This window comes from Toxorhynchites rutilus, chromosome 1, assembly GCF_029784135.1.
Source record: "Toxorhynchites rutilus septentrionalis strain SRP chromosome 1, ASM2978413v1, whole genome shotgun sequence".
Classification (NCBI taxonomy): domain Eukaryota; kingdom Metazoa; phylum Arthropoda; class Insecta; order Diptera; family Culicidae; genus Toxorhynchites; species Toxorhynchites rutilus.
The window spans coordinates 161,849,769-161,867,432 of record NC_073744.1 but is presented as its reverse complement, the minus strand read 5'-3'; the positions used below and the strand labels follow the sequence as shown (position 1 = coordinate 161,867,432).

The following is a 17,664-nucleotide window of genomic DNA, read 5'->3' as shown; positions in this document are numbered from 1 at the left end:
GACGGAGCATCCATTTTTGCCGTTCTTCACCTTCCGGTCGATGGTTAGGTTCTCGAAGTATCGTTTTAGTACTCTGCTGACCGCGGATTGGACGATTCCCAGCATCTTACCGATGTCCCGATGTGACAACTCCGGATTCTCGAAATGAGTGCACAGGATTAATTCACGACGCTCTTTTTCGTTCGACGACATTTTTCCAAATTTACAGTGAAGCATGGCCAACGTGATCTATACACTCTTATCTGATTTTAAAGCGAAAGCTGAAGATATAATTCCTAAAAATTAAATTTCTACAGCGTTTTTTCCGTGATGCAATTTGATGTGACACACCCTTTATTAACATTCAAGATAATCTTTTCGCCGTTTACGACCTCGGTTCAGGCAAGCTCCGGCTTAGAGGATAAGATTCGCAAGTCAAGATGTGCTGCAAAATTATCTGTCATTGCCAAACCTATCAAACTACTTGATGAGCTTAAGGCAGATCTATGGAAAAAGGTGCACCCGTTTGGTTATTGAGCAGGGTTAGAAGAGCGGTAGATTATTTAAGTAGTATTTAGCTGCTACTAGTACTTTATTCGAAGATAAACGTTCGCAACATGAACTGTTGTAGAGTTCACAAATGTGCACAAGCGTATTGTGTTTTGTTTTCAAAAAAGCAGTATACTTTAACTCCTTCCCGTATTATTTGATACGTCACACATCAAGTGATTTCACTAGCCTGGTGAGCTTTCTAGCGCCCTATGTTATTCAAGTACCCACGAGTGAGACTCGATTTTGTACGGGAAAGGGTTAAAAATGGTTACAGAAATAATGTGCAGATTGAGTATGCGAAGCCTCTTCTTTAACTTCAGCATCATCAATGTCCCCCATCTAGATAGGGATCCACTTTTATCAGAGAAAAACACCCGAATGCAGTTTGGAAATTTTAACATTTAAATGAAAATTTTTAGTTTAGTTTTGAGGACTACGTGTTTGATTTCTATATAGGGGGTCACTCCATGAAAAATGTAATGTTTGTCTAAGAGTTTTCAAATGCATATTACGCTAAATCTTTCCTCCAATATATGATATAATATATACCATTAGACAGCAAATTTATCCAGCATTTTTTTCGCCTGAGACATCAACAGTGGAAATAATAACACAAGTGTAAAATTTAACAAATAAAAAAGGTTCGTTAATTGGGCCGAAAAATCAATACACTTATCGAATTTTACTCGCTAACTGGACTGCAAAACAGCAAAAGCAATACTTCAAATTAAAGATAACATCTATTATTGATACATAACTGCTTTGCATCCCAGTTAACGTACGCCCTGTTATAGATAAGTCCAGTTGAAGATATTCCAGTGAGGGAATGACTTTTGTGTATGACGGGATGACGAACATCATAAGCAAGTGTCTTCCGGGCTGCGGCAACATGGGCAATTGTACATCGAAAAATGATATCAACTAGGAGGATGGCAGCGATTATCATGCGCGGACCTATTGAGATCGGCATTACATCGCATCACAAAAATGAAACGAAATGAAAACTAACCCTTTGCGGTCGGAATTAATTTCCCTTGCAAGAGATCCTCTTATCTTCCCACGCTTACAATATTTTGTTGATATCAAGTACCGTTACCTATTATTCACAGAAACTCCGTATACATTTGTGAAAAAGTTCACTAGACATTGAAATTCGTTTGGAAAAAAATCTATATACATCGTTTAATGATGTATTTAGTATGATTCCGTGCTATGGTGACTGAGAGCAGACAAACGACCGCAAAGGGTTAATCTTCATGATTCGTGTTCATAATTTATGACATTAATGACTCAATTCCCTCTATGATAGATTGAGCAGTACAACCAATACGACATGATTGTGATAGTCTGCAAACGAGCATTATTCCACCAAAAAAGCTACTGCCCTCGATTATAAGTACAAACCGTTACAATCCGTTTGACTGTTTCCGGTCTTTTCAGGGCTACTATTCAGAGTTTCAAAAGTATTAAACTAACAGATTTATGAACAATGGAAAGAATTGCATTAAAAAAAAACAACTGTTCTGAACAACTACAGTCCTACGTCAAACTTCCGTCCGTGCCCCTAGGTTCAGACCCTTCCACTTTTTGTTTTATTTTTTCTTCATGTCCTTTTATGTTCACTCATTGGTCTCCATAATACGCGGTACGAACCCACTCTACAGTAAAGAAAATCATAAACAAGTGGAAATACGAAGGAACCATGGAAAATTTTCCGGTAGAGAACGCAAACGGATCCCATCTTCTGATGATGAACGGGTAATTGTTCGAACATTGCGAAAGAACCCTAAAACAAACATTCTAAAATTGAATACCGAAGTGGCCGGCATCATTGGAAGACCTGTCTGGGCAGACACTGTCCGAAGAACAGCATACAGGAACAATCTGAGAGGTGGCGTTGACCGTGAAAAGTATTATATCTCAAAGAATATGAATATGAAAAAAACGACTACAGTTTGCTAAGGCATATGTGAACAGACCTAAGGAGTTCTGGAACAAGGTCTTTCATACGCATGAGCCAAAAACCAATATCTTTGAACCGAATGGAAGACAGATGTAGTGGAGAAAACCAGGATCGGTGCTTAAGATTCAGCATTTGGTTATCACAGTAAAACGCGGCGGTAGTCAGTTGATGTATTGGCGGCTTCTGGAACTGGAACCATGGTGTTTATTGATTCCTGCAGGCTCCCGTCCAGAAATTCGGTCTCCGTCGTGATTACTACTTTCAACAGAATAATGATCCGAAGCAAACTGACTTCGTGATGCCTGCTCTATCATGTCCCAATCAACTCAAAATACCTCTGAAATCACCGAACTTGAACACTATCGAGTATATATGGTGGGAAATCAAGAACCATCCATCCATCGAAATCCAGGGAACGAAGCAAAACTCAAAACGACGATTACGGAGATCTGGGAGGTACTTCCGTCTACAGCAGGGTTTCTCAAAGTGGTCTATATCGACCCCCTGGGGTCGATATGTGTTTCCCAGGGATCGACAGAAACGAGAATTGATTTTGGGGGTCGACGGGGTTTGAATATCGACCCCTATAAAATAACACAAGTTCTTATTTGAAATATTTCAGATGCTCCATAAATTGTGTTACGTGAACCACCCTGTTATAAGAATCACCAGGGTTGCCACATTTGATCCTGCATGTTCTTTGCTTTCAAAATAGAGTCCATCATTGTGAAAGCCAACCGATTTCAGAACTTTGTTTTGTTGGCATTGTGAAGCGAGAATATTCACTCAACACATACTGATGAATGTGAAATTATGGTTCAACATTTTTATTAATCAATGTACATATCTTCATGACTCAACGATAAAAAAACAAAGTTTGTTAGTAAGAAGGTAGACAGAGAAAATGAACTGTAATTAATTTAACATTTAAATTTGAATTTGAAAAAATATCTTTAAATTATGTATCTTTGCAGAAAATCTGTAATTCTGTATATACAGATTCTGTATCTGAAATTTTGCGAAAAATCTGTAAAATATAGGTAATTCTGTAAATATGTTCACATACCCAAGTTTACAAGAGATTACAAGGTATTTGCATAGCTACTCGTGAATGAAGTGAACTAGAATAAAGTGATTGAAAAAAATTTTCCAAAATACTTGGTCATCTATGTGCATGGCGTAACAAAGTATTCTATGTTCAACATATTAAAGATGAAAATATGTACCAAGAAATGATTTTTGCTACATATATGAAGACTGATACCAGAGGAGAATCGATCGGTTTTCTTTTACCGAAAAAGCTATTCCATGGAAGAACATTGAGATGTTGGCCATTCACTGCGTGATTTACAGACAGCATTTATTTAGTAGCAAAAAAATCTGAGCCCTAGATCGCATCAGTCTTTACAATATGTTATGAGTGCTATCAAAAACCTTCGAACCAGTGCTCTGAACACTCGATTATTTGCTCAGCTATATGAGAAAATGACAAAATCTCTACTCAATTACTTCTACACGCTGAGTTCGCTGACCACCAAGAGTCTCTCACATAGAGATGGGTAAAACGGTTCATTTCAGTGAGCGGCTCAGAGCCGTGCGCTCAATGAAAAGAGCCAGCTCATTTGAGCGGCTCGACGGCTCTTTTCAAGAGCTGGTTTATTCGGATATGTAAATAATGGACGACGTAAAAATTAAGGTTTAAAACAATAATCAGTGCAGAGAATAGTAAAAATATTACTTTACTGAAGATTTTGTCGGATATATTTCCATCACAATAATCTTTGCTTTTTTTTTATTTTTAAACATAAAAAAACTAAAGAGATGGTTTTCATAAAAATTTGGCTAATTCATGAAAAGGGGTCTCTTGCCCAAAACAGTTTGAGAACAGTGACCAGAAATCTCGCCGCGGTGCTTGCAGGAAGTGCTGGGCGCCAAAGGGGGGTCATACCAAATACTAGTGGATTGATTTTTGTTATATATTAACATTTCTGAACTGATTTCAATTTTCGTTTTAAGAAAAACTTGAACTGTACACTCAATTTTGCAACGACCTAATTGGAGATTTTAAACATTAAGTAGAAATGTGACCATTTTATTTTTTTTCTTATCATTAAATGAGAGTAAAATGGATCGATTTCACGATGAATATAGGTTAAATGTGATTATTTATTTTATAACCCCGAAAAACTTAACAATAACAAACCAGCACGAGTTGTATACTGAATTTTACGTTTGACTGCATATTTGCCCAATCTATCGTTGTAATCAAACTATGTAATGTTTGTGACAAAGTCAATCCTTTCGAAGTTAAAACCGACACAAAACATTGTATTTACATACAATACAAATGTGTTCTATTCCTGTTCGCCATTCAAGCTCTAATCCAATCAACTGTCACTGATTACATGTATGCGGGGTTGCATAGGATCGCCGTTGTGGTGTCCTCGCTGCAACTGTTGAACAGTTGAACAACTGAGGAAACCCGACCGGTGTTAATTGCTTTCCAATCGATAATCCCTACGGCGAATTCATTGCGCGAACAAAATCGGAATTGGAAAAAAAATAAATTGGACTGTGCAACAAGTTCCGATGGAATTCTATGTAGTTCCATTGGCGGTTGCATATCCAACATGAACAACACAATGGACTGAGATAGTTCAATTACCACAGTTTTTTTCTGATATCAAATCTACATCCCACTAAACGCTCCTAGCGAAGCTAAATCATTTCATTGGGATCCAATCTAATGGGAAATTTCCAGCATTTTGATGAATATTTATCAGACAGTGCCCCGGGTAACAGATGCTCACCAATATGCATGCTGTATGCTAAGCATTTGCATTTCTCGACGTATCCCGGCACGTGACAGCATCAGCTAACCACAATGTCAAGATTTGAATTTAAGACCGCACAATGTAGCGGAACAATCACGATGGGTTAACGTGATAGCATTTTTTTTTTGCTTCCCAAAGCGGCACCGTTGAGCGGAAGCTACGAGTTCATTTGGGATGTTGAATTTGGGATTTGTCATTCGTTTTTCGAAGGAGGTCGAGAGTTTTCCTATTCGGAGGGAACTATACGTCATTGATTTGATTTCAATAAAGGAAGTGCCTCTATGAAATTGAAAATGAGGCATGCAACGAACGTTTCAAAGATTGCAAATGCACATTACGCTAAAATCTTATTGCGATATATGCTATCCAGATTTTTGTTGTTTTTTTTTCCAAAATATATATTTTTATCAAGGCTCATATGGCGTTAGCCTCACGGGACCGGGAGTCCATCTATGTTAGTAATATGTAACCGATTACTCGCGGTTGGCTCGAGGTTAGTATTACAAGTGTTTTCGTAATTGGGATGTTGCTGTCTCCAATGCTCTGTACGTGTGCCCGACACGGGATACTTCCTATTGGGATGCAGCTGACCATTAATCAGCAACGCCCCCCTAGTCTGTACCTCATATCTAGCGTGGTGCGTCTTTCTCGACTCGAGGAATCCAGGATAGAATGGTCACTAGCCGGACGGTCCCGGTCCCGGACGGGGATATCCGATTGTCTGCCTTGTGCTCTCAGTGCTCTAGAGAGCTGAGAGCGAGCAGCATGGAACCGGATACACGACCAGACAACATGCTCGATGTCGTGGTAGCCATCGCCACAATCACAAAGATTGTTTGCTGCGAGCCCAATGCGATAGAGATGCGCGTTTAGGTTGTAGTGATTGGACATAAGCCGAGATATCACGCGAATGAAATCACGACCTACATTCAATCCCTTGAACCATGCACTCGTCGAGACCTTAGGGATAATCGTATGTAACCAACGACCGAACTCATCTTCACTCCACATGCGCTGCCAACTTACGAGCGTGTGCTGACGAGGAATGTGAAAAAATTCGTTATAAGCAATTTGCCTTTCAAAAAGTGTGCCTTCTGAAGCACCCACCTTAGCTAGCGAGTCCGCCTTCTCAATCCCCGGAATCGAGCAATGAGAAGAAACCCATGCTAAGGTAATCTTGAATAATTTTTCGACCAAAACACTCAATAGTTGTCTCTATTGAGCTGAGACTGTCTGAAAAAATAAAATAATGGTCGATGGGCAGTGTTTCAATGATCCCTAGAGCATAGTATATCGCACCCATTTAAGCGACATACACGGAACAAGGATCTTTGAGTTTGAAAGAGGCACTGGAATTTTCATTGAAGATGCCGAAGCCAGTGGACCCGTTTATCTAACGTTCAGATCTAACTTTACGCCCATATTCTGCCGAAAATATCGGCGGAATAGAATCTGAGCGTAGATGATCTGGGATTCCATGGATTTTTTGTCGCATGGACAGATCAAAAATGACAGAGGAACTGCAAAAGTATGGGAAGCAAACTTGGTTGGAGATGCCTTGTGAAAGGTGCACGTCGTGGGTAAGGTACTCATGGTATAAAGACATAAAACTTGACTGAGGACTCAGCTGGAGTAGATTTTCGAAGTTATCAATCACCAATGGATGCATGATCTTGCAACGGATGAGAAATCTGTAGGATAATTCTGTGAACCGGAGAGTAAGCGGGGGTACTCCTGTCAAAACTTCGAGACTCATCGTATGTGTCGAATGCAAACACCCCATTGCTATACGCAAGCAACGATATTGTATTCTCTCCAGCTTGAGAATATGAATCCTGGCAGCTGATCGGAAGCAAAAACTGCCATATTCTAACACTGATAATATCGTTGTTTTGTATAACTGAATAAGGTCTCCTGGATGGGCACCCCACCATGTTCCGGTTATTGTTTGGAGAAAATTGATTCTTTGCTGGCATTTCTGTTTCAAATACGCAATGTGTATTCCCCAGGTACATTTAGAGTCAAAATATACTCCAAGGTATTTGAAAAACATCGAGTGCCTGATCGTTTTGCCGGATAGGCGAAGCTGGAATTGGGCGGGTTCGTGCTTCCTGGAAAAAACGACCATTTCGGTTTTCTCCGTAGAGAATTCGATACCCAGCTTAAGAGCCCACGTGAACAAGTTGTTCAGGGTATCTTGCAAGGATTTTTGCAGAACGGCGGGATTAGTACCCGTGATGGAAATAACTCCATCGTCTGCAAGTTGTCTCAACGTGCAATCTCTAGTTAGGCAATCATCTATATCATTGACGTAAAAACTGTACAAGAGGGGGCTTAGGCAGGAACCTTGCGGTAGGCCCATAAAACTGTGTCGAGAAGATTTCAAGCTGCCATGATTGAAAAACATGTGCTTTTCTGACAGTAAATTGTACAGGAAATTATTCAGAATTGGTGAAAGTCCACGATTATGAAGTTTCTCTGAGAGAATTTCCATGGAAACTGAATCAAATGCCCCTTTGATATCGAGAAAAACGGAAGCCATTTGTTCTTTGCGAGCAAATGCGATTTGGATTTCAGAAGATAGCAGCGCGAGACAATCGTTCGTCCCTTTACCTCGGCGGAAGCCAAACTGCGTATTTGACAGCAAATTGTTCGCTTCAACCCACTTGTCCAAACGAAGTAGAATCATTTTCTCTAACAATTTACGAATACAGGATAACATTGCAATCGGCCTATACGAATTGTGATCGCAAGCCGGCTTGTTGGGTTTTCGCATGGCTATCACTCTCACTTGCCTCCAATCATGTGGGACAATATTCAGCTCCAGAAACTTGTTGAACAAGTTCAGCAAACGCTGTTTCGCCAAGTCTGGAAGATTCTTCAACAAGTTGAATTTAATCTTGTCCGACCCCGGAGCTGAATTGTTACATGAGAGGAGGGCAATTGAGAATTCTACCATCGAAAAATTCTCATTGTCGCATTGGAGCGGAATGTCGGGTACGACGCTTTGTGCAGGAACGGAATCGGGACAAACCTTTCTTGCAAATTTGAAAATCCAACGATCAGAGTATTCCTCACTTTCATTTGTATGGTTCCAGCCACGCATTCTCCTAGCCGTATTCCAAAGAGTGCTCATAGCGGTTTCCCTTGACAAACCATTGAACTTTCGCCAATATCCACGCTTTTTTGCTTTAATCAGACCTTTTAGTTTGGCTTCTAGAGCTTGGTACTTTCGAAACCATTCCACTAGTCCAGTTTTCCGGAATTTTTTGAAAGCGGATGATTTTTCAAGGTAGACCTTTGAACACTCCTTGTCCCACCAAAGTGATGGAGGACGACGTCGGAAAGTAGTGGCAGGTACACGTTTCCTTTGAGCTTGAAGTGCGCTTTCGTAAATCAAACTCGATATAAAATTATACTCTTCGAGTGGAGGAAGTTCATGCATTGAAGCAAGTGCTTCAGATATTATTTCTGCAAATTTTCTCCAGTCAATATTTTTCGTGAGGTCATACGCAATATCGACTGACTCACGAGAACCTGATTCATTGGCGATCGATAAAATTATTGGCAGGTGATCACTACCGTGGGGATCTTGGATTACCTTCCACGTGCAATCCAGGGATAACGAAGAAGAGCAAAGTGATATGTCTAGCATGCTTGCCCGTGCAGGAGGGTTGGCTATTCTGGTTGCTTCCCCAGTATTCAAAACTGTCAATTTGAAGTTGTCGCACAGATCATAAATCAAAGTGACACGGTTGTCATCGTAGAGTGATCCCCATGCTGTTCCATGTGAGTTGAGGTCACCTAAGATTAGCCGCGGCTCCGGCAATGCCTCGATGATATCAAAAAACTGATGGCGGCCAACCATAGTTCTTGGAGGAATATATATCGAGGCAATGCAGAGGTCTTTGCCATTGATTTGTGTCTGGCAAGCGACAACTTCAATGCCTGTCATCGATGGGAGAGTGACTCTATAGAAGGAGTGACATTTTTTGATCCCCAATAGTACGCCACCAAACGAGTCATTTCGATCGAGGCGAATAATGTTGAAATCGTGGAAATTCAGCTCTATTCGCCTCGATCGAAATATAAGCATTAAGGATGCTTATTAACGGCTGGCATCACAAGTGACGTTTTCAATGAGCCCTTAGTAAGCATTAGTAATGCTTATTTAAAGCTGTAACTGAAGCATTTAACGAGCCCTATATTTCGCCTTTTTAGCATTATATCCACCCTATATTGGTTTATAGTGCGTAATAAGCATTTATTCAGTATTCTATATGTGGATACAGTGCTGATTTAAGATCATTTCTTAGTGCTTAGTGCTTACCTGGGTACACATAAAGCCAAACACTGATGGCTAGAAGCGACCTATAATCATTTGCACTCTTCTCTATTTTCTTTTTCTTTTTTACTTTGCCATGGCTCGGATGGTTGTGTTAATTCCAATGTCAGATGCACTTCAAGTGAAATATTCGCTAGCGTTCACAGCTCGAAGGGAAACATAAAACACAAAACGAGCAGAATAAGCGACCTTTGTTCTTTCGGGCACAGAAAGATTCTAATAATTTTCATCAGAGGAGATGCAATACTTATACACTAGTGTGAGTTTCATAAATATAGCTTTCTTAGGGAATCACCCAGCGTAGCTGTTGTAACGGAGAAACGTCTTACCTCGCGCTCGTTGGTGATGAAAGTGAAGTCCATGGACAATGATTACTAAGCGAAGGTTTATGCGGTGTCGGTGACTTTCACATCGCTGTTATGACGTCACAGTTAAGCGTTCGCCCGATGTGATCATATGTTTGAGAGAACACATATTCAAATCGGTCGTACTATTATTGTGTATCACACAACTAGCAACAGCTTACTTACAATGCAAAGGTGGAGTTTTGACGTGGGACTACGTCTAACCGGAGTATATGGGGGGTAAAATGAAAACATAAACACTGAACATGAGGGGAAAAATGCAAGATTTCGAATGCTTATAACTCGAACATTTTCTATTGGATCGGTGAGATGGTTGCATCAATTGATAGGGAATTATTCTACACATCTATCACAACTAATAAAATGTTATTTTTCATTAGATAAATAATTAAATAACTGTAAAATGTTAAGCGTTATCTAAACGCCCTAACTGCCTCGTTTTGATTGGCCCGCTTTACGGTTTCCCTAACACAGACTTCAAAACCAAGCAGCGTTGGAGGAATCGACATTGCAAATACATGATAGTAGGGGGAGCTTTTGTTCCCACCGAAATGTGTTTCCCTAACACAGAGTTTAAATCCAAGGAGCGTGGGGAAGTTGGCATTGCAAATACATGCAAGTCGGGGCATTTTTGTTCCAACTGAAATGTGTTTCCTTAACACAGATTTCAAATCCATGGAGCTTGGGAAAATTGGCATTGCAAATTCATGCAAGTGGGGGGCATTTTTGTTCCGACTAAAATATGTTTTCTCAACACAGGCTTCAGAACCAAGGTGTCTAGGGATGTTGGGATTGCAAATTCATGCAAGTCGGGAGTATTTTTGTTCCGACTGAAATCTGTTTACCTATAAAGACTTCTAAGCCAAGGTGTTGCAAATACATGTAAACTGCGAATACTTTTGTACTCGCTTGCTTTTGTGCAGACTAGAGTGCGTTTCCCCAACACGGTCTCGTAACGCAAATATATTGAATACAATTGAATTCGGAAATTGTTTCATTCAGTCAAAAATTTAATCAATACAAACAATACTAAGCTAAGGTAGTCCCACGTCAACCTTGCGGTTATATCATAGATATAACCCACCCATTTTTTTGCTCGCAAATATTCTCTTTTCGCTATGCCCCTTCGTTGTTTCTATTCTAGCGGCTGCATAAGTTGCCCGTTATTGCGTTATTGACAGCTCTGTTCGGGAAAGCACACGAATAGACAGAACAAATGTATGGCGAAATGAGAATGCTTTCAATTTTCATCAATTTCAACCATATACAGACTATGGGATTGTAATGTATAGCATATAAAACAAATCTTAGAAAATTTCCGATTCGATTGGTATGCAAATCGTTAAAATCCGTTTGCAGTAAAAATATAAATTAACATTAACTTTATTCTGATTTTTCTGATTTGGCACCCCGAATGTAAGACGTAGTCTTACGTCAAAACATTACAACGTGATCAATATTTTTGGTTGGATGGCCAACATGCCCTTCTATGTGGGCGCAAAGATTGTGATTGAATCACGTCCCACAAATTCCAGCCCCAAAATGTGGAGCTGTCAGGTGGAAGCATAAGACCGAACACAAAGGAAATCTGCCCTTTGGTCGGTAATACGTAATCCTGAAAATGCACTGTAAAATAAGAAAAAAACTCAATACTTACTCGTCACGTTCCTCCTCCGACAGCGACGGGTGATAGTTCCAGGCGGACATGGCGAATTATGTTCTGTGTTTTCCAACACCCTCTTAACACACCGTTTTAAGTTCTCCTCTGCCGGGTCAGACCTCTGTACACACTTTTATTCAATTACGTTAAGCACTCACTTTAAAGTGTGTCTTCGATTACACAAACAGCACACCCACTTTTCAAGATCTCGAGCAGAAATCGAACCGAGAGTGTAATCTTCTGCCGGTTTTCCTTCGTTTTCCTCCGAAGAGAAGACCCACTTTAACGACGAGCAAGCACTTAATAACGGTCGGATCCACCTTTTTTTTTTTGCTTTTTGTTTCACCTCACTTCGTGGAAAATAAGCCTGGGAAATGCGGAGTACTGATTATCGATTAGGGTTTTCCTTACTGTTTCGCGTAGGGGTGAAAGGTTTGCACTGTGAAGGACTCTAGAAGAATCATTCATTTGAACTATTAGAAGAGATTGATGTAAAGAATGAAATCTAATCGTAAAAAGTGTTTTCATATGGTACAAAACAGGTGAAATTATCAAGTTTATTCGAGCTGTCAAACGTTTTCGTGAAGCGTAATAATCGTCATTTATCTATTGTGTGAAATAGGCCAGACAGCAATACAAAAAAAAGTATTAGAAAGCTTTCAGAGGTTGTTTCAAGTGGAAACACATCCCTACAACGGTGATTGGCACTTATGACACAAATGGGAAATGAACATATGAGAGCAAACGTCAAATAGATAACTATACGTGACAGTCAAGTGTCATGTGTTCGACATGTCTCCATCCCACTATAACCAACATTCACAGCATTCATCAGTACACACGAATAAACATCGTCGCCTAAATACAGTGTTTTAATTTGACATTCATTAATTCAACATTCGACATATTTTCGAAAAGAAAAACTAACACTTTCATCCTTTTTTCACTTCGATACACCGAACTCGATGGCAGTCAGCAAGTTTATCCTTAGATCGTCTGTCATCGCCACCTCTCGCGTGGAGTAATTTTGTTGACTTGCCAAATCTGCAATTTTACACCCTCGTACCTGAATCAATTGGTGTTGTTTACATGTAAAGAGCAAGTCCGCGGTAATTCGTGGCTTTGAATAAGCACAGATATGGATCCCTTTTGACGATTACGGAAAAAATTTCTGAAACGAAATATCGAAACAAAAAATGAATGATGAATACAAGATGGAAAATGAATAACTTTCATTCGGGTCTGCCCAAATATGCATAGCTGACGTAAGAGCCAATTGAGTTTTTCAATTAAAATAAAATAACAAAAATCATAAAACTCCTCTGGCCGTTAATATTTATTGAATAGAGTCAGCTTATTCTTTTCAAGAAAAAGGCGTTTTCCACCACTGAGTTGAGTTGGCCACAGCAGTAGAGAGGGGGTGAAGTAACAGTTAGTTATGAACAATACTTTCAGTGAAAAACAAACGAGAAATTATTGACGAACCCAATGCAAGCTTGTCATATCAAGGTGAGAACCGAAATGCCATCTTTTCTTTCACATTTTTTCATAATTCATATTAACAAAGTATTTTCAGCAGAAAAAAATTGATATTCTATTCATAACTGTCCCACCATGTATTTTTTGTAGATCCATATCGAATAAGTCGGTTCAAGTATAAGAATTTAATGTCACATTTTCAGCAGGCCTAATGCACTCTTTTCTGGTTTGGAAGAACGAACTAATTCTCAAACAAATAAGAAAAAGGTTAACAGAACACGTGTATGTGGAAAGTAGGTGTTTAGGACAATGATCTATTTTCGTTATCAGTGTATTTTCAACTGACCTGTCCCCCGATGTGTATTACTTCGCTGCCAACATTACAAAACATAAAAAGCTATTCTCTGCAGTGGTGTTCTCATACTTCAACTTTGTAACACGAACAAACAAGACGTATTATATTTCTGATAAACTAAAAAACGCGTGTCTTTTTCTCAATAAGTTGTTCCTTTTTCTCCATCTTCCTCGGCGTTTAATTTCACTGTCGGTACCAAATCTGCCCACAGTCTACACCTTGTTAGCGAATGCCTAATAACAATATGATTTATATTCTGCGAAGGTGTTGCAGATCACTCATTTCTTCATAAAACGATGTTTCTATGCATAATCTTTCGAAAAAACACAAAAAAAATTGTTGTTTGTTCCCTGTATATCAAAAAACAACATCAAGTTCAATTGTCCCATGTTGATATTCTAGGCCTCTATATATACCAGGTGAAACAATCATATGAAACGCACTTTCAGCCATATTGGAATTGCTGTCGGTATTGTTTACAAACAGCTGCCGGCGGCTCCCTACAAATTGCCACGACGCTTATTCGAACTATGCCTACTATGTTCGGCTTTCGCGAATTTATGTGAAAAAGAAGGGATGATTTTGTAGAATTTCATTCTCATCCAGTTCATCCACTACTCTCGCATGTGAAAATGCAATGATGGCGTATCCTCGCAATAACAGAACAAACAACCCCCGCTCCACAAACCGTAATCCCCTTCTTATTGAAGTGATGATGTTGCTTCACCTGTTATACATTTATACAAGCGCCTTGGGCATAACAGTCCCACCATTAATGTTTAAACCCGTAATCAAGCTTAATTGATTCAGTGAGGGGATCTCATCACATTTCATTAAACAATAGTATAGTGCTTATAAAAATCCGGTGTATTGCTAAATTGAAATGCTTAAAGCTTTTGGTAGACAAATATGCGAGTAAACTTGGATTGCGTTTTTCTCAGTTGCTGATTTTGGAACATGGGACAACTATGCGTTGAACGGCAGTATACACCTTGTTCAAAGCTGCTCTAGTTTGTTATTGCCTTCCGAATAATAGCTCTGTCCAAGTCTGAAAAATAGCCATTCGTTCCTGCAATCACCTCCTCATTTGAATAAAATCTCATAGTAGTAGTCCAAATAATACAACTGCGTCAGTTTAACTTAATATATTTTAAATATAAACAGGTTTAACATTCTATTTCATAATTTAATAGAAATAATATTTTGATAGAATTAAGATTTTAATAATAATATTTTTATAATATTGTTTAACTGTCGCAAAAAAGGCAGAGGGTGGATGATCTTCTGATGATAAAAAGATTTCTGATACAGAAACTACTGACTCCTCCTTAGTGCTAAAATGGGCAATCAAGCCAAGTGTTAAGCTGGGAAATCGCTCAACCGTATTCTCACTTCGGAAGCTTTTTTCTCCGAAGAGGAATTAACCCCTCAAAAAAAAAACCGTAAACCACTCCTCTCGATCCGCTAAACCATCTGCCTTCACTCTGCCCTCGATCTCATATTCCTCATCTACATTCCACAAGTGGATGGTTTTCTTCCGGCCTCAACTGGATTGATAATTTCTCATAGTCATACAGATTGTGAAAGATCTGACAAGGTATACCTCCGTTACAGAAATTTTGGAAGTTCATACCAAACAAACTGCGCGTTGTCGTGGTTGATCGAAAGCTTGTAACCAGACGAGCACTTCACGTTGGAGTACCGAGTTTATGTTCCCTCACACCTAGTAGAAATTGAGGGTGAGACCGAAACGGGTCTGACATACAAGTAATGTGCGATTCACATAGCACGTTACGGAGAAGAACGTCTACGTTCCGTCAACGTCTCCACCAATTCACACATGCAGTCAATGCTTCCACCGGCACCGACACGTCAAATGCCAAACGAATGATTTATTTAATTTTATTCATGGTGTCGCCACCTACAACAATTTTAAATTGCAATGCCCTCTTTCAAATCAGCATGCCTAGAATCAGTTCTAAATTTTGAAAAAATCAATGAGAATCATTGAATTCAATTATTTAAATGCTTAAACCCCGTAGTCCGACCCTTATGCAACAATAATAATAAATAGAATAATTCTTCCAACTAGTCGCGAATGATTTTCACTGCGAAATTTGGAGCTAAGAGATATGTTGGCATAAAAAGTACAGTAAGTTACTTATAAAGCGATATGTTGAGGCACCACTCAGTGTCGCATTGGAGTCGGTTTTGACCAGTAATTGAACATTTGCGACTGGTGGCCACTTTCAATGTGGGGCCATAATTTGGGCCCCGAACTCAATGTTTACAAAAATGTCCAACTAGAGGTAAAAATGTCTAATTAAACGTGTTGCATCACAGATCTGTTCAATTAGCTTAATGTCGATGTAGATGTAAATTACTGTACAACCAAATCAAAACAAAAGCCGAGACACAAAGCCCAGACAAAAACCAAACGAGCCGTCCGTCTCCGTCAATTATTCTTTTCTACAAACCCTGCCGGTAGTTTTCGTTGAACGTATGCTGACGGGTCGTTACGTTGCTGGTGTATGTGAATGTTTTCATGTGAATTGCATGGTAGAATCATTGACGTATCGTGACGTGACGGGACGTGAACGTGACGTGTATGTTGTATGTGAATCGCACCTAAAAGTATTGGCTACTTTAAAAAACTGCTCTTGATAACTGGCAACATCCTGGATTTCCACCAGATCGGAACAGTCCTCCTTGAAAGGTTAAAAACATTACGCTCCGCCCTTCCTGACTACGTAGAAAAATTGAGGCTACCTGTGATACTTTTTATCCCTAAGCCCATGACATACTTAAGCAACATGGCGACATGCGGGAAGTAGTATGTGGGTGAACCTAAGGAACCTAAGTATCCGTATTGCGAGAGCTCTCTATATGTGAAACTTTTGAAAATAGCAGGGATAAATTGAAGCGCTCTTTAAAGGAACGGGCTAAGCGAGCTTTCGCGGAAATCACAATGTCTTCGCCAACTGACGAAATGGAAGTGGACACAGTTAACGAGAGCACACCGTTTATTTTGCAACGAAATTTCCGGCGTGAAAATTGGTCCACTACCGAAGTCCTTCGGTGGTTCCGCCGTTAGCTTGCTTTTAAAATCGAGTGCAACGGACAAGCAAAATCAGGGCGCCCATGGCTTCCGTGGAAGTAGTTCTCCTCTAAACAATCCCGCTCGCGAGAGGACATAAAAACCCAACTGGCCCTGTCGTCCATTCAAACTTCCCAATCGGGATTTATTTGATTTGAAGTTATCTGACATCATAGATGAAATCTTTATGTTATTTAATATTTCCGATTCCATCAGAATACATTGAATACCGGATCGCTGAAATCAAATCGCTTTGAAATCTGTTTCACGGGTTCAATATAGAAGTCACAACAAATTGATTTGAAAGTCCGTTTTCTAGCTGCATCTAATCCTTTTTTTCAGCTTCTCCTGCAACGATACCTACGTAAACGTCCTCAGGCTTCTTCAGAAAATCTTCAAAATCTATCTCATCAAGGTCAGTATCATCGCAATCGTTGCCAGTAGCTCTCCAAACATAAGTTTCCACAACATGATCAACAATAACATTCTTGTCTCATTATAAAGTTCGCAAAATAGAGAACTTTCTGGTTGAAAAGTGCAATTGTTATTGATGAGCGGTAGAGCGAAGTTTAGGAACAACATTAACGGTTTAGTCATAGGATCGTTTAAATGAGTCAATATACGATTGACGGTACTTAACTTGAAACGAAAAGAAGAGTTTAAGCACTCCAAATCACTTAAGATTTCACACAAAAGCTGCCTCCAATGAAAGCCATCTCGTTGCGTTGCGTTCAACATTTTTATAAATCAAGGTATCTATGTATGCACTTAAAATTGAATTCAAAAAGAATCTGTAAATTCTGTATTTTTGCTGAAAATTTGTAACTCTGTAGCGATTGGTTGCATTGTTCAGAGACCAATTTCAACGAACTTCAAACTTCAGAAACAGCCCGACTCAATTGGCAGCTTGAGATCTTACCACGCTCAATTTGTGTTGGTTGGGATAGGGATGCTAGGGCCCTGGTGCGAGGCCACCAGTTTTTTTTTCTTTAAATTTTTTTTATACCCTCCACTGACCCCCACACCAATGGGCTC

General features: G+C 39.5%; 1 protein-coding gene across 13 annotated transcripts in view; it reads right to left on the bottom strand.

Annotated features, from left to right (window-relative positions):
• Positions 1-17,664, bottom strand: part of LOC129764626 (uridine phosphorylase 1) — an 80,503-nt gene that overhangs the window by 48,237 nt on the left and 14,602 nt on the right. For 3 of the 13 annotated variants that reach the window (XM_055763933.1, XM_055763920.1, XM_055763925.1), the window contains exons 2-3: positions 12,765-12,869; positions 11,696-12,149 (exon numbers count right to left, since the gene is read on the bottom strand). In XM_055763933.1, coding sequence (XP_055619908.1) covers positions 11,696-11,745 — 50 coding nt within the window. In that variant the 5' untranslated portion in view covers positions 11,746-12,149; positions 12,765-12,869. The other 10 variants (XM_055764012.1, XM_055763980.1, XM_055763993.1 and 7 more) reach the window with 5 other exon arrangements.